Source organism: Poecile atricapillus, chromosome Z (genome assembly GCF_030490865.1).
Source record: "Poecile atricapillus isolate bPoeAtr1 chromosome Z, bPoeAtr1.hap1, whole genome shotgun sequence".
Lineage (NCBI taxonomy): Eukaryota > Metazoa > Chordata > Aves > Passeriformes > Paridae > Poecile > Poecile atricapillus.
The window spans coordinates 46388961-46403511 of record NC_081289.1 but is presented as its reverse complement, the minus strand read 5'-3'; the positions used below and the strand labels follow the sequence as shown (position 1 = coordinate 46403511).

General features: G+C 41.8%; 1 protein-coding gene across 1 annotated transcript; it reads left to right on the top strand.

Annotated features, from left to right (window-relative positions):
• The first annotated feature begins 3816 nt into the window (after nt 1-3816).
• Nucleotides 3817-7519, top strand: LOC131572573 (prolactin-like). The gene is made up of 4 exons (XM_058825823.1): nt 3817-4191; nt 4338-4445; nt 5468-5647; nt 7317-7519. The coding sequence occupies exons 1-4, from the start codon at nt 3817-3819 to the stop codon at nt 7509-7511; spliced, it is 858 nt and encodes a 285-aa protein (XP_058681806.1). The 3' UTR covers nt 7512-7519.
• Nucleotides 7520-14551: the final 7032 nt, after the last annotated feature.

The window sequence follows — 14551 nt, the reverse complement described above, 5'->3', positions numbered from 1 at the left end:
GAACAGTGGGTGGTAAAGGAGGCATGAGAGCATACAGTGAAAAACAGGAGAAAACCAAAATTCAATGGCCACTTACTCAGTTGAATAAGCCAAAGTAGAAACCATGAGAAAAAATACCATTCAGTCACATCATTAAACATATTAGCTTTTATGCTAATAGGGTAAAGGAAGATTCCATTGCCTAGTTAGTATTTCCAGCTTCAGCAAGGAGCATTTCATAATAACAAATGCCTTGATAATATTTGAGAATATGAAAAGAATATAGCAGAAATTATATAGTATTTTTTAAAATGGAGGATTTATATATTTATGTCATTTTTCCTGTTAGTCCTGCTATGAAAAAAGCGAATCTTGAGGTATTGCCAACTGGTCTATCCTGTAAAATATTATTATATCAGCGAGGAAGGCACATCTTGGCAACACCTGAAACTAGCCAGATGTTAAATTAACTGCAGTTAGGTTACGTCCATACTACCCTCATAAAGAACTTGGACCTTTGGTACCTCTGACAAGATTAGGAATATCTTTTTAGCATGGCAATATTCTGCTCAGGCACTCCACATAGACTGCAATCCGTCTTTACCCAATTGATTCCACCACTTTAGCAGGATGTAAAATAACACATTATAATAATAATGAAGGATTCCAGAACTTGAATTACCTGCATTTGTAACTGGATCTGTATCTTCAGTTTTACATAATCTTTGTGTGCATACAGGTCTTGCCTAAAATAGCACAGAAATTAATTCTCATGAGTAGCCAGCACACAAGGTAAGGAACTATCCTTCTCCAGAGGTTGGAATAGAGCAGATGTTTCCAAAACATGTTTCTCTCTACTAGTGTGCCACAATCAGTCACAAACAGTACACATCTCTATAGCCCCAAGGGAGGCAAAAATGCAATGTCCGTACAAGGCTGTCCCGCAGAGGAGTAGAAAAAGAAGCGGCATACCTGCTCCATTTGATGTGTCAAGCACGTGCTCCCTCAGCTCCTGGACTACATTTGAAAACAGAAAATGAGATTTCTCTGCCCTACCTCGGTCTATAGTCAGGCAAAACCATGCACCACCATGCAGAGATTAGTGAATTAGTGTATGGAAGCGACTTCTCAGTGAATGAAGTTATTTAATGAGACGGAGGATAGGGAAGGATTTTGCCCAGAGTGACAACTGGAGACAAGAACCAGTTGCTTTAAGATGAGTGGACTAAAAATTGTTTATAATGTGTAGAGTGAGAGGAAGAAGTAGAAAGATATAAAGGCAAGAAATATACATCCCAGAGCAAGATGAAGTTTGCAAACAATTGATTTTTTAAAACATGGATAGTTGATCAAGCAAACAATTTTTCAGCTTCACTCTGAAAAAGTTCACATTGCCTAAAAATATTGTTTCCATTTTCCCAGCTATATCAATAGATCTAAAGAAAAATACTGTATGTTTTTACTTACCTCGTATTGTTTATGTCTTTGAAGTCTCAAGATTGCAACAATCAAGAGCAACACAAATCAAGACAAAATCAGCAAGTTCAGTGATTACTGTACAAAAGCATGGAGACATGAATTGGACAGCTGTTTCCATAGAGAAGAGAGAGAAGAGAAAAAAGTAAGAAAAGTCAAACACTTCTACATTAATTGATTCTGCTTACAGAACTCAGAAAAAACACAGATCTGAGATCCAGCTTTCAGAAAGTGGTTTACTCCTTTAAGCGGGTAGCCAACCCTTTTCATTTCCCTTTTAAGATCTGGGTTACATAATTTTCATCCTGTTTTTAAAAGGGCTTGTATTATCAACTTTCAGAGCAGAAGCGTGTGACATTCCCATCTTGAGCTGTAAAACGTATCTGTTGTTATAGGAAAACTTTCAAATCAATAGTGGACGGTATTTGGTTGAAACACACCTTTTCATTCCAGCTTTTACTCCTTCATGATGTAAATTCAGGAGTGATGCTTGAATACATAATGGACTCCAGTTGATCTTGCACTACAGATTTTTGGCAAGCTGGAAGGGGCAGAGTTGCTGTTCAAGTAATTTACATTTTCCACAGTTAAAGTTCATTGCTCCTTCAGAACTTAAAAATTGAATATTTTAAGGAAACTTTTAAAGATATGCATATATCAGGATTTCTTCAAGAACAGGAAAAATAAAAGAAAATGGTTATTGGCCAATAAAAATAAGTCATTGATCCATGTGTTTCCTATATGCAGTTTGTCTGATGTTTTTCAGATCCTGTAATATGCATGATTGCTTGTCTTCTGATGATTATTGGAATTAATTAGTATTAATATTCCAAGCCTTCAGGTGGACCTCAAGCCATTAAGCAGTTTATCAGCTAGCAAAGAGCTCAGAGCTATTGCCATACTGGTATGGTCCCTATTAAGAACTGGCTCAGCAGCACTAAACACTGAAATTTACTGCAGTTTTATTCATTAGAGACACTGCAGAGGTAAGAGAATGAGAACTCCTGGATGTTGTAGATCATTAGGCACATCTTAGTAAACTGTTTTTAAAATTAATTTTAGAAGTTATAAAAAGTAAGGGGTTAAAACTATCCTATAGACCCATTGGTCTATCAAGCTTTCAAAATGTGAGTCCTTAGGAAATGCCTCTTGACTTTCTGCAGAAGCAGTGGCAGACAATTTCTTCTAAGATCTGGCTAGAGAGTAAGCTACCTCTACTTGTTTTTTATCAGTTTTTTAAGTATCCACACAGAGTATAGGTGACAGAGTTCCACTTCACCTTGGCCAAGAACTAGTCAAACTCATGTCTTCTGCCTCCAGAATGAGTTCTGGTCACCCAGCTGCCCTTAAAAGGTGGGGAGAGGGATGATGATCATCATTCTGGCAGAGGTATATTCCTTTCATTTTCCATAAGTGAAATCAGGATTCAGGGGCTAGAAAACAGATACATAACTCTGGCATAATGGCTGAGGAGAAAAGGTAACAATTTCATTTCACATGTATCCTCCTTTCTAAGTAGACTATTCCCTTTGCAGAGAAAAGCCCCAGAAGAAGGGCAGAGTCAACTAATTTTCCTCATGACCAGCATCTCAACTTTGGTTACATGTCCTGGGGTCAGTCAGGATCTCATGCCCCAAAACAGAGGACACCAACCAAGTCCACAGGACTTGCACCCCTTTAGGGATCCTGATCCAAGTCCTTTGCTGCGCTGCTCCTTGAGCATTTGGCCTCATGGGACCAGTCACCCTGAGGTATATTTGCACCACCAAACATGCAGTCACCAGCTCTTACGTCTTCGGCAGTCTTCACCCTCATCACCTGTAATGGAGCAGGAAAAGCAGATATGATCTTAACAGCGTGATTTGAAGAGATGGCTGAAAGATGAATGTCATCAGACCAGGCTTCTCTCCTGCCCCTCATTTTGCCCTTTCCTGCCCTTTTGTAAACCCCTTTACCACGGATATAAGCAATTTATTCTCCTGGTCTCCTTTCTCCCACCTTTACCCCCTCGGACGGCCGTGGGCGTGCTGGGACGGACCTGAGCACGCCGCTTCTGTGCGGGGGCCGGAGCCGCGCCCCACTCTGCCCACGGGAGGGCTGTGACGGGCGGGCGGCTGTGGGGGTCGGTAGCAGCCCCAGCACCGAGCCCGGGTGACCCATTTCTGCCGGGCTGCCGAGCGCACTCGGTCCCGCCGGTGCGAGGGACGCTCCGGGCGGGCTGGCTCACGGTGGCCTCGGGCTGCGCACGTCAGGGGAGACAGACACCCGTCATCACAGTGAGATGCCGGCATATATAGGAGATGTGGGGGCATCGCCGGCCGATCGCAGCCGCTCCGTGCCGGGCACGGGCTCCGCAGCGCCATGGCCGTGGCCCTCAGCCGGGCTGGGGAGCGAGCAGGTGAGGGGCGGGCGGCGGGGGCACAGCGGGCGGGGGCACAGCGGGCGGGGACACAGCAGGCGGGGACACAGCAGGCGAGGGCTCACCGGGCCGGGACACACCGGGCGGGGGCACAGCAGGCGGGGGCACAGCGAGAGAGAGCACACTCCGACATTCCGCGCCCCGACGCCGCCGCCCTCTCCGCAGGTGCGGTTGCGGTGCTGGCGCTGCTGTGGTTGCTGGTCTGGGCTCCGGGGGACGGCGGCTGTCACCCCCTGACGGTGGCCGATCTCTTCGACCGGGTGATCCGGCACTCGGGCAGGATCCACAGCCTCTCCTCAGCGCTCTACGCCGAGCTGGTGAGTGCCGGACCGGCCCCGCCGCCGCGGAGCTGGGCTGCGCCGCCCTGGGAGCGGCTGCCGACGGGCGGGATAGGAAAAAAAGTGGGAGGATGTAGGGGAGTGGTGATGCTCTCGGTCTACGTTTAGGTGTTATTCCCCCGTAGGAAAAACACTTTCCTCCCCGTGACAACGAGCTGGGAAGGCCCGCTCGGAAGTGCCACACGTCGGGGATGCTGACCCCCAACGGCAAAGAATACGCCCAAAAAATCCCGGTAAGAGCAACGGCGGAGGGCAGGGACAGGACAGAAGGGGGTACCGCGAGGTTTGGGGGATGGGAAGGAGACTCTTAGGATCACATCGCCTTCTTCTTCCCCTCTGGCAAAAGGGAAATGTACCTCCTTTCCTGTCAGAACTCCAAAATGTCTCATCATGCTGTAATGGTCCCCCACTCCAGTCGGGCTGGAGATAGGCAGAGAGGTTTTTATGCTTCCATAGCTTCAACAATCTAGATGAAAGAGGCTTCTAAGTTTTTACCCCAAAGAGGTGCACATCAGAGGTATTGCATATGAATTTTAAATCAGTTTAATTTTAAATCTGTATGCGGTTACCTATACTTGGATCGTATATACTGGTTATAATAAGGATACTGCAGTAGTACTTTGTCAGAATGACTGACAGACACCCTTTGATTTTGTTGAGGCAAACTCTGTGGAACAGAAACTTAGAAACTTATGTGTGTGGCAAAGAAGCTAGATCAATCAGTATCACTGCAAAGTACAAAAAGCAATCAGGAGAAAGAAATAACAGTCATCTCTGAATCAGCAGTTAGGTAAGACAGGAAAACAGCAAATTTGTTTAAACAGTTGTGATGGCAAAGATAAAAAATCATTATTAGTTCAGAGAAGAGTAGGAAGAGTTTGTTCACACAGAGAAAAAGCAAATTATGATGTTGGGGATACACTAGTGAGAGAAACTTTTGTCTCTAGGAGACAGACAAAGACAAATGTTACCATTTTGGTTTTTGGTTGTGATGGAGTAAGGAGCTTCCCCCAGGACATCCTTCTAGAAGGTCCCCTGGAAGGGTAATGGGAGATGAGGCCCTGCTTGTGTTAGCTGAAAACACAACAAATACAACTTCTGGGTGTTATTATATATATAAAAATAATCAGAGTGGTGTTCAAGTAGTGAATTGCAGATATAAATCTTAATCCCACTGAGATTTCACGAGACTAAGAGTATTCATATGATCTGCTGCAAAGCAACAGAGACATTCTCTGCTATTTCAATTTACAAGAGAGAAGAACTAACTCATGTGATACTGAAACTTTTGCAAGCCTGGAAAGAACCACTTTCCCACTTTAACCAGCATATTGAGCACCATCAACAGTTACCTGATGACAGCCTTAGCAAAGCTAAGCAAATCAGCAATATGGTACATGAGCTGAAGACTGGAGTTGAGAAAGTAACAGAAAAGGTAAGATTTTTGATGTAGCTTTTATTTATACCAGTTATGTTGTATGGGTGACTTTAGGGAGGGGGCAATGTCTGCTCCCATTTGGGCTTGGAGGCTCTTATTCAGCAAAATGCAGGATTTTGTTACAGATACAGCAATCTTTCTGTCAGAGGATGTGACTTAGTTATAGATTGGCAGATATGTAGATGGCATTATAGGAGTCCATACCTGTGAGGCAGTATTTTATTAATATGAAATATATGAACAACATGCACGAGTACAAAGACTAGAGCCTTTCATAGCTTCACAGATGCGGAATAACTTGAATTTTCTAGGCCAGTAGAAAAGATGTGGGTAGACCATGATAAATACCTAATAATTGTGTTGTTTAATTTGGATTTACAGTCTAAGTAATTCAAGTATCACTGCTGTCTGATGCAAAGAGCTCCTTCCTAAGGCAATTTTCTGCTGGGATAAGTTCTTGAAGACAACAGTGGCATTCCTTAAGTCTGGTGTCAGTCAAAAAAACATTTCAAAACTCCATTAGAAATTATGCCACATCATATACAAATCATTAGATGAAATTATTTGTTATTTCCATTTCTGTCTTCTCGGTACTAGCTGAAAGTCCTGACCCTTGCATTTTTTTGCATTTCTATCTAAAATTAACTGTGGTTTTGGAAGAAATGAAATCTGTGAGCCCATTCTCTAAAATGGCTACGCTGCCAGGGTGTCCGTGTCACTAAAAAAGTGATTAATGAACTAGTATCTTCTTACACCAGTAGATCACCTTTCAGCTTTATGAACACAGCTGGGAAATACAAGTTTTAAAATGGTAAGCAGCTCATCAATAGAATAGGATGAACTGTACCCTACAATAAAACGTAGCCCTGGTTAGGGTGACTCAGAGTTACAAATGGAAAATCCATCATCCAAATGCAGCCACAGTTCTGGGTTAAAATGGCCTTAAAGTTCAGAAGTGTTCAACTTCAAAGCTTGACCTTTGTTTCATTTTGTAGCTGAAGCAAACTCTGAACTAGCTACACACTTTTGGTATATTCACCTGCTTTATTTTTTCTAAAACACCTTTGAAAGTATTACTAAGAGGGAAATCTTTGAAGTATTTACTTCTCTGTACCATGGATATCCTACCACAGGGTAGAAATATAATGGCAAAAATTAATGCATTCCATATTTTGCATCTCTGTTTTTCTGTTAAAACAGGGAAATTCTAAACTTGCTTTTGTTGTGAAACACCTACTCTGAGAGGGGATCACAGTCTTCAGAATTCACCAGGTTAAATAAACAGCACTGGTGGATACTCGTGTTAGGAGCTTCCCTTCAGAGAAGACATTAAAACAAATGGCTAAAAAAGTCTCAAGACTGATTTGCTATAATACTTCAAGAGGAAATAAGGATTACAAAACAGGGGTTCATCCACTTAGATGAAGCATTCATTACTAGTGTATCAAGAAATTTCAGTCTAGTTTAAAAGTTGCAGTGATACCATAAGGATAAAAAAGACAATGTTATTCTATGTAAGGAACTTTACATGTAACTTCCTAAGTAGGTGAAAGATCTGGAGTAGCATAGCCCAATGTAGTTACATCTCAGTTGTCTTTTGCAGTAGTATTTTCAAGATTTGTTGTATGTGTAGTTACAAGTCGTACTTCTCTTGTTTTCAATACAGATGCAGTCAATGGGGATCATCAGCAATTCATTAAATGGAATAGCATCATCTGAAGGCACTGGTTTATCAATTAGTAATGAAGCAAACATGATGAGTGACTCTGACTTCATTCACTGTTTTAGGAGAGATTCTAATAAAGTACAAAGCTACTTAAAAATTCTCAAATGTAGGATTATGCCAGAAAATAGTTGCTAAATTGTAATCCCTTGACAAGTAGTCTTCAGCATGTTGCTTATAAAGATTTTAAAAATAGAACTTCTTAATTATAACTTTCACAGTAATTTTAATAGGAAAATGTTTTTGAAGTCCTTTGGAAGCTGACACAGTTGAGCAATGCAGATGAAATAAAGCCTCATGTGTGTATGTCAGTTAATGCACCAATAAAAAGGAGTGGTCTAGCATTAGATAAATAAATCTTCTTGCATGTTACACTGTGGCAGACTATACTATGGCTGATTCACACAGTTTAGGTATATATGTACATACAGAATTACAGAATGTCTTGGGTTGAAAGGGACCTTAATGATCATCAGGTTCCAGCCCCCATTCCACCATTGGCAGGGATGCCATCCAGGTTGGTGAGGGACCATGCTCTTGAATAAAGAACTTCTTCCTGACATCTAATTTAAATCTCTCCTATTTTGGTTTAAAATAATTTCCCCTTATCCTATCACTCTTTATCCATGTACAAAGCTGCTGTCCCCCTTTTTTATGATTGCTTTGACAATCTTTAAGTCTTGTAGGGCTGCAAGGAGATTTCCCTGGTGCCTTCTCTTCTATAGGCTAAACAATGCCAATTCTCTCAGACTGCCTTCGTGAGGTTCTTATGGGCTCATTTCTTAAGCTTGTCCAGGTTCCCCTGGCTGACATCCCCTCCTTCTGTTTTGTCAGCTGCATTGCTCAGCTTCGTATCTGCAAACTTGCTGAGGATGCTCTCCATGCCACTCTAGGTGTCACTGAGGAAGCTCTGAAGAGCACCAGTCCCAAGACAGAACCTTGAGGGACAACATTTGTCACTGGCCTCCCCCTGGACCTAAGAGCCACTGCTCACAATTCCCTGGCTGCATCCAACCAGCCAATTCCTTAGCCACCAGTCCAGCCTTCAAACCCACATCTCTCCAATTTGGAGATAAGGGTGTCAAGTGGGACCCTGTGGAAAGCCTTTGAGAAGTTGAAACGTAACATAGTTACAACATAGTTGAAAGTAAGATTCAATTTGTTAAACCCTGCTACATCTGTATACTATCAATAAAGTGTATTTTTACATAAAGAAAATGTTTCCCCCCATTTCTACATGCATACCTACCTGAAGAGTATTGCTTAACACTGAAGAGTGGCATTGATGTTGATTAGCTCATTTAACTGCAGGGCCTATACCAGACTTTTACGTTCATGTCGTACTTTTTACTGATTTCTGAGGGCTTTCATATGTGTCCCATAAAATGTAGTATTTTTATTCATTTTGAATGCTCTTTTCTATCTGTAATGGCTTCACTGATTTCAGTAGAAACTCCTAAAGAAAAAGTTTGTGAAAAGTAAGTCAGAATTCTGGTCCAAATAGCATTTCAGTCTAAGGGCTGAGCAGGGAGTAGCAGTAAGTCTCTTTCCCATTCCACATGCTGACATAGGACATGACTTGGGTTTTACAGTAATGATGACAAACTCCATTGCAAATAAAAATATGAAAGTTGTCAGTTATTTTATGAAAATCACATTTTCCTAGCAGCAGGGTGGTGCAGCTGGCTGTGCATACAACAAAACTTCCTTGCATTCAGAGCCTGAGACATTTGAACAAGTAGATTTAACAACATGGATTTATCTTTAATATTCTTGACTCTTTTACCACTAAATGCTCTTTTCTGGCCTTCCATGATCTTGATGGTTGCTGACAGTAGCAGGAGGTCAGCCAGGCAAGAACAAGGAGTAAAATGTTGATGATTATTTAATAATGATACTGAATTTGGGCTTGAGAAACTTAGCAGAGAAAGATGTCAAAGAAACATTTATGCAGACCAGAGAAACAACAATGTAAGTTTCATCCCCATAACTGAAAATATCCTCAGATATCTCCTGTCTGGTAGATGGATGCCATACTTTTGCAGCTAGAAGCTGTGAGTGATCACAATTCATGTCTGGTCCCTGCTATGCCAGGTGCAGTAGAAAGGCAATGGGTTACACTGTGCTTGCTCTGAAGTTACTAGCTGCAGTTCCTTATGCACTAACATACCACAAACACATAATGAAATAGAAGCATTCAGGGCAGATTTTGAGGAAATTCTGAGGAAAGAAAACACATCTCCAAAGAGAGCAAAGGAAGACTCCTCTGAGCAAGCAGACACAACCAGAGGGGGATGCCCACACTGTCTGCATCTACCTGCGACCACAGAAGATGTAGTAGCAATTAACAGCTGTAGCATTGCGGCCATCTGTGCAGCCTCAGTCCCGGAGTACAGCAGCCCGCTGGCGGTGTGTGCCTCCCGTGCCAGCGAGGGGTCACTGCTGGCTCCCAAACGCTGCAGCGGGGCCACCGCGCCCTCACTGAGGAGACAGCGGTGCCAGGGTAGTGCCACCGCGTACCGGCAAAGGCACGGCAGCCACTCTGCGTCAGAGGCGAGGGGTCGCACACACGGGCGGGGTCCAGGAGGAAGCTCCCTCCGGACTGGCTGTGGCCCCGCGCCGCCACAGGGTGAGGGGTGGCCGTGTTCCCATGGGAGGTGGCCGTGACCCCCATGGTCCTGCTTGGTGACAAGTAACTGCAGGGTGACTCAGAAATCAGCCGTACCCGCGGCACCTCCCGAGGGGTGCAGCTCAGGGTCAGGAGGGAAACGTCGCAAGGGGAGCAGGTCATACAAAAAACTCTCATCTCCGCCAAAGTGCTAAACCCTGGGAACTGCTGTACAGAAATGTGAAAACAGAGAAAATGAGATAGTGGGTGGCACTCGAGGAACAACAGTGTACTGATGTGTTATCCACAGTCATTCATACTCATTAGTGTTATATTTCAGTTTTGCCTTTGGCTGAAGCGAGGCACGTTGGTAAAACAAAAGCCTTCCTATATTGCTAGCATTGCCTTGCCTCCTCTTGTGACTGAGGAAACAACTGAGCAGTGGGCTGAAAAGGCCGTGCTTTTCTCTGTGGCCACCGATGCCTCAAACAGAAATACAGTGATGGTTGCTTTCTGCACAGGGGAATACTTCATCTCCTGCATGATTTCCTCCAAGACAACTGCATAACCGGTTAGCAGAATTTAATAATGTAAAATCACGTGCTACTAGCAAATGCTTCGGAGTTTGAGAATTCATCGCTTTTATATCAGAATATTACTTTAGGAGAAACAATTCTGTAAATTAATGGAAAATCAGAAAATCAGGATGGCTTCCAGTTAAGCACTGGCATCATGTGCAACAAAATAGGTAAGCAATGGTATAATTTTCATTTGTGAAATGGAAACAATTGAGAAATAATCTGTTTCCATTAAACTTTCTTGTCAACCAAATAAATTTAAGAATTAAAAGCATCTCCATTGTTCTTCAGACCTCATTCCATGAAGCACTGCAGGATAATCCCAGAACACTGCCATTTTGTACAGTCAAATTATTTTTTTTCAATTATTAGATATTTCCCATTTATTCAGAATGATGAAGGATGCAACAGAGACACTCCCAGTGACTGAAAATTAATTTTGTTCCTTTCATAATGTGCTAAATGGTTTTGATGGCGCATCTTAAATTTAGACTGAATCTTGTATATGCTGATGTTTCCATGGTAGATTAAGTGGCTAATGTCGCTCGTAGTTTAGCTCTTATCTAAACCCATATGATAGCAAAACAGAAACAAATTGAAATAGTCTTCTTTACACAATACATCCATGTTCAGCTACCCACATTCAAATATTGACCTGTAAATAAAATTTATTTGGAAAAATTGAAGAATTCCAGAAGGATTGGATGCTTATAAAAAGTGGCATTTCTGTGTGCTTTAGCAAGCACTGGAAGATCACTATAGAGATGTTACCTGCTGACATCCCTGCTCACCATGCCCAGCTTCAGCCCTCAGAATTACAACCAATATAAAAACAAGGAGTTGCCATTTTCTGGCCATGAATTTTGGTGCAAGTCTGTATGGGAGCATTTCAGACTCAGGTTTAACTATCCCAGTTTACCTAACAGTAAAGGTGAGCAGCAGTTATCAGGTACATGGCTTAGAAGCACGCTCATTTAAAGACTTCTTCAGTCCATGACAGTATCATTCATTGTGAACCTTTCTCTTTAGGGATTTTTTGGTCTCCCCTGGTTCAAAGCTGAGTCTCAAGTTAATTGAACTCTCTCTGTTCCTTTCTAAAGGCACTGAATTTACAGCTATCATCATGAAATTGGTTTGTCTTTCCTTCTAGTATGTGAAAATCAGGAAGAGTCTAGATGGTAGAGGGTGCTGAAGCATGTGAATGTATTTAATTTATGTCAGTCTTTTGACTGCAGAACATACATTCGTCAGAGGAGCTGTGTGGCTACAGTGATGGCAACTGGTATTTAAAACCCAGTACTAGTAAATCACAGCAGATAAAACAAATCTGATGTATTACTGCAGCTCAGGAGTGACATTTGACCTTTGTACTACTGTTCTGACACTGAAGCTAATAATGCAGTTTTGTGCCTTAAAGCAACCCTATTCTCTTCAGAAGATCATAACACTTATTTCCTGTTTGGCAAAGGGTCAATAAAAACAAGATAACTTTCAGAAAATCATTATATACTGTAAATCTGTACAACCAAAGTTGAAATGCTGACATAGCTGCGGTCAGCAAATCCAGCTTTTAACAAGGTTCTATGAGGTCCATGGAGGAGCTTGCTGTCCTCTCATGTTCACAGGTTCTCAGTCATCACATGCAGTAAAATATGACTGTGGCTGTGCCTGATACAGACTGCAAAAATCTGCATTATTATACATTTTTAAAGTTCAACAGCCAGATCTAAAAGGAAATCAGCTTCTTAGGTATCATGGAAGCTCCTCTGCCTGATGTTAAGAACATACTTTCAAGATGCACTTTCAGACCCATACGGAGGATCTTCAATAGGTGGGATGAGAAAAGCCTCTTCTGTTCCTGAGGCTTTTGGTTTGGGCAGAGAGATCTCTGTGTCAGCAGTGCAGCCTGAGAACATGGCTGTCTGCAGCTCAGTTAACAAAGCAAGTACTGAGTCTCAGCCTTTCCTCCCTTTCCATGTTGTATTCTGTATTACATTAGCATTGATAAGCTGCCAGAACAAACAGAGAAGTGCCCAGCAAGTATAAGTATCTGCTTTGTTTGTGGCCTCTGAAGAGATGAGGTTTTTAACTGTGGTTTGCAATTTGAGGTACCCAGACTTTCCTCAGTCCCAGGATCCCAATAAATGTCCTTCATAATACTCCACAGCCAGTAACTATAGTCTCAAAATGCTACACACAGGAAATACCTCTGATAGCCTACAACCAAGATCATCTATCAGGTAAAATCTTTGAAGTCCAAGTATCACACTGCTGGTTTTAACCTAGGTGTCACTCGTATCTATCATGTCACTCCCTTATACCAGCTGCACTACACCTTTCACCTCTGCACTGTGTCTGTTATAAAGCAGTTCAAATATCTGCTCGGCATTTCACATAGTTGTGCCTTCTCTGTTCTTTTTAAAACTAGTATGCATGCCGTATTTGAACAAATCCAATACTACTTGTTCCTTCACAAAGAAAAGATTGGCCCCCTAAATATATTATTTGTACAGGATGCTTCTTCTCATTTACCAAGTTTTCATAGTATAGGCTGAAGGGAAACATATCCTTCATGTAGCACAAAATCAGAGGAATCAAGGTTGTATGTCTCATGGGCCTAAATCTTAATTTAATCAGACTATTTCAGATATAATTCAAGAATTGCACGTATGCATTTAGGGTTTTTTTAAAAAGCTTGATCAGCATTTTCAGGTAAAGAATGTTTTATCTGGCATACTGAAACTACAGTGAAGCTGTAACTTGTTGAATTTAAAATACCTGTAATACTACAACTGTGAAACCAATTCTGAATGAGCCTTGCTTGATCTTTGCCTCTGTGAGATAGCCTTCAGACGAATTCTGTTCATCAGCTCACAGTTTTGACAGTAGCTCACATTTTGTGCTTGCAACACCATGAACTGGAAGAATTTCCCAAGGAGCATTCTGAATTGCATCTCCCATCTCCAAAAGTGTTGCCTGTAACACTGATGCTTCATTGGCTTGTAGTAAAAGAGTATGAGCAGCTGGGAAGGCTCCCTTTCCATTAAAGGTGAGATTAAAAAAACCCACCACCTCTACCATACAGATTTCCTCCAAAACAGGAAGCACTGATGAATACATGTTATCTGGGCTACTAACCCTTGCTGGTCCTTCAGGCAAGAGCTGGTCAAACATGGCAGGACTTCAACACAAAATTCACCCCCATGTGTACACAATCTGTCTGTTCCCACCCACCCCCAAAGGCTTCTCACAGAATCTGAGCTGGTTCCAGGATTTCATTTGCAAGACAGGAATAAACTCCTCTCATTACTGACCAGTATATAACACATGTTCAAGTACTTTCTGAGGGTAGGTATTGAGGCAGCTTACACGAATGAAGATTTGTAAATGCAGGAGAATATAATGTCTTAATTCTTCTGTAATTTGTTTTTTTCTTTAAATCAAGCAGATGAAATCACATGCAAGGGATGCCACACAATGCAAGACTAGGACTGCTTATTTGGCCACTGAGAAGGCAAGATATGCACAAGGCAAGATACAAAACTCACCTGATTGTGCATAAATATTATGATACAAGCATCACCATTGCAATCTCAAGTTTTTTAGCTGCAAATATATCTAAACTTCACCTCCCAGATAATACAATGTAACAAGGGGAACAGTAGATCCTCTATCAGAAGGTAAAACATTAAATAACAATTTACTCCACAACAATTGCACTGCTTTTTTAAAGCTGTACAATACAATTCAAAAGATTTGGAGCTCTAGGCAAGAATAATCAGAAACATTCAAGGCATATATGGTAAGAAAAACCAGACTAGATTATCATAATCTTTCGCCTATAAAATGTATGAATGCCAGATAGAAAATAGTCCCTATAAAATCATAATGTTCTCCAAAAGGTTTTGCCTGTAACATAAAATATCTTTAGTCTCTCTTCTCAACAAAGGCATCCATAAATGTATGAAAATGAATGTTATGCTCCCATTTTA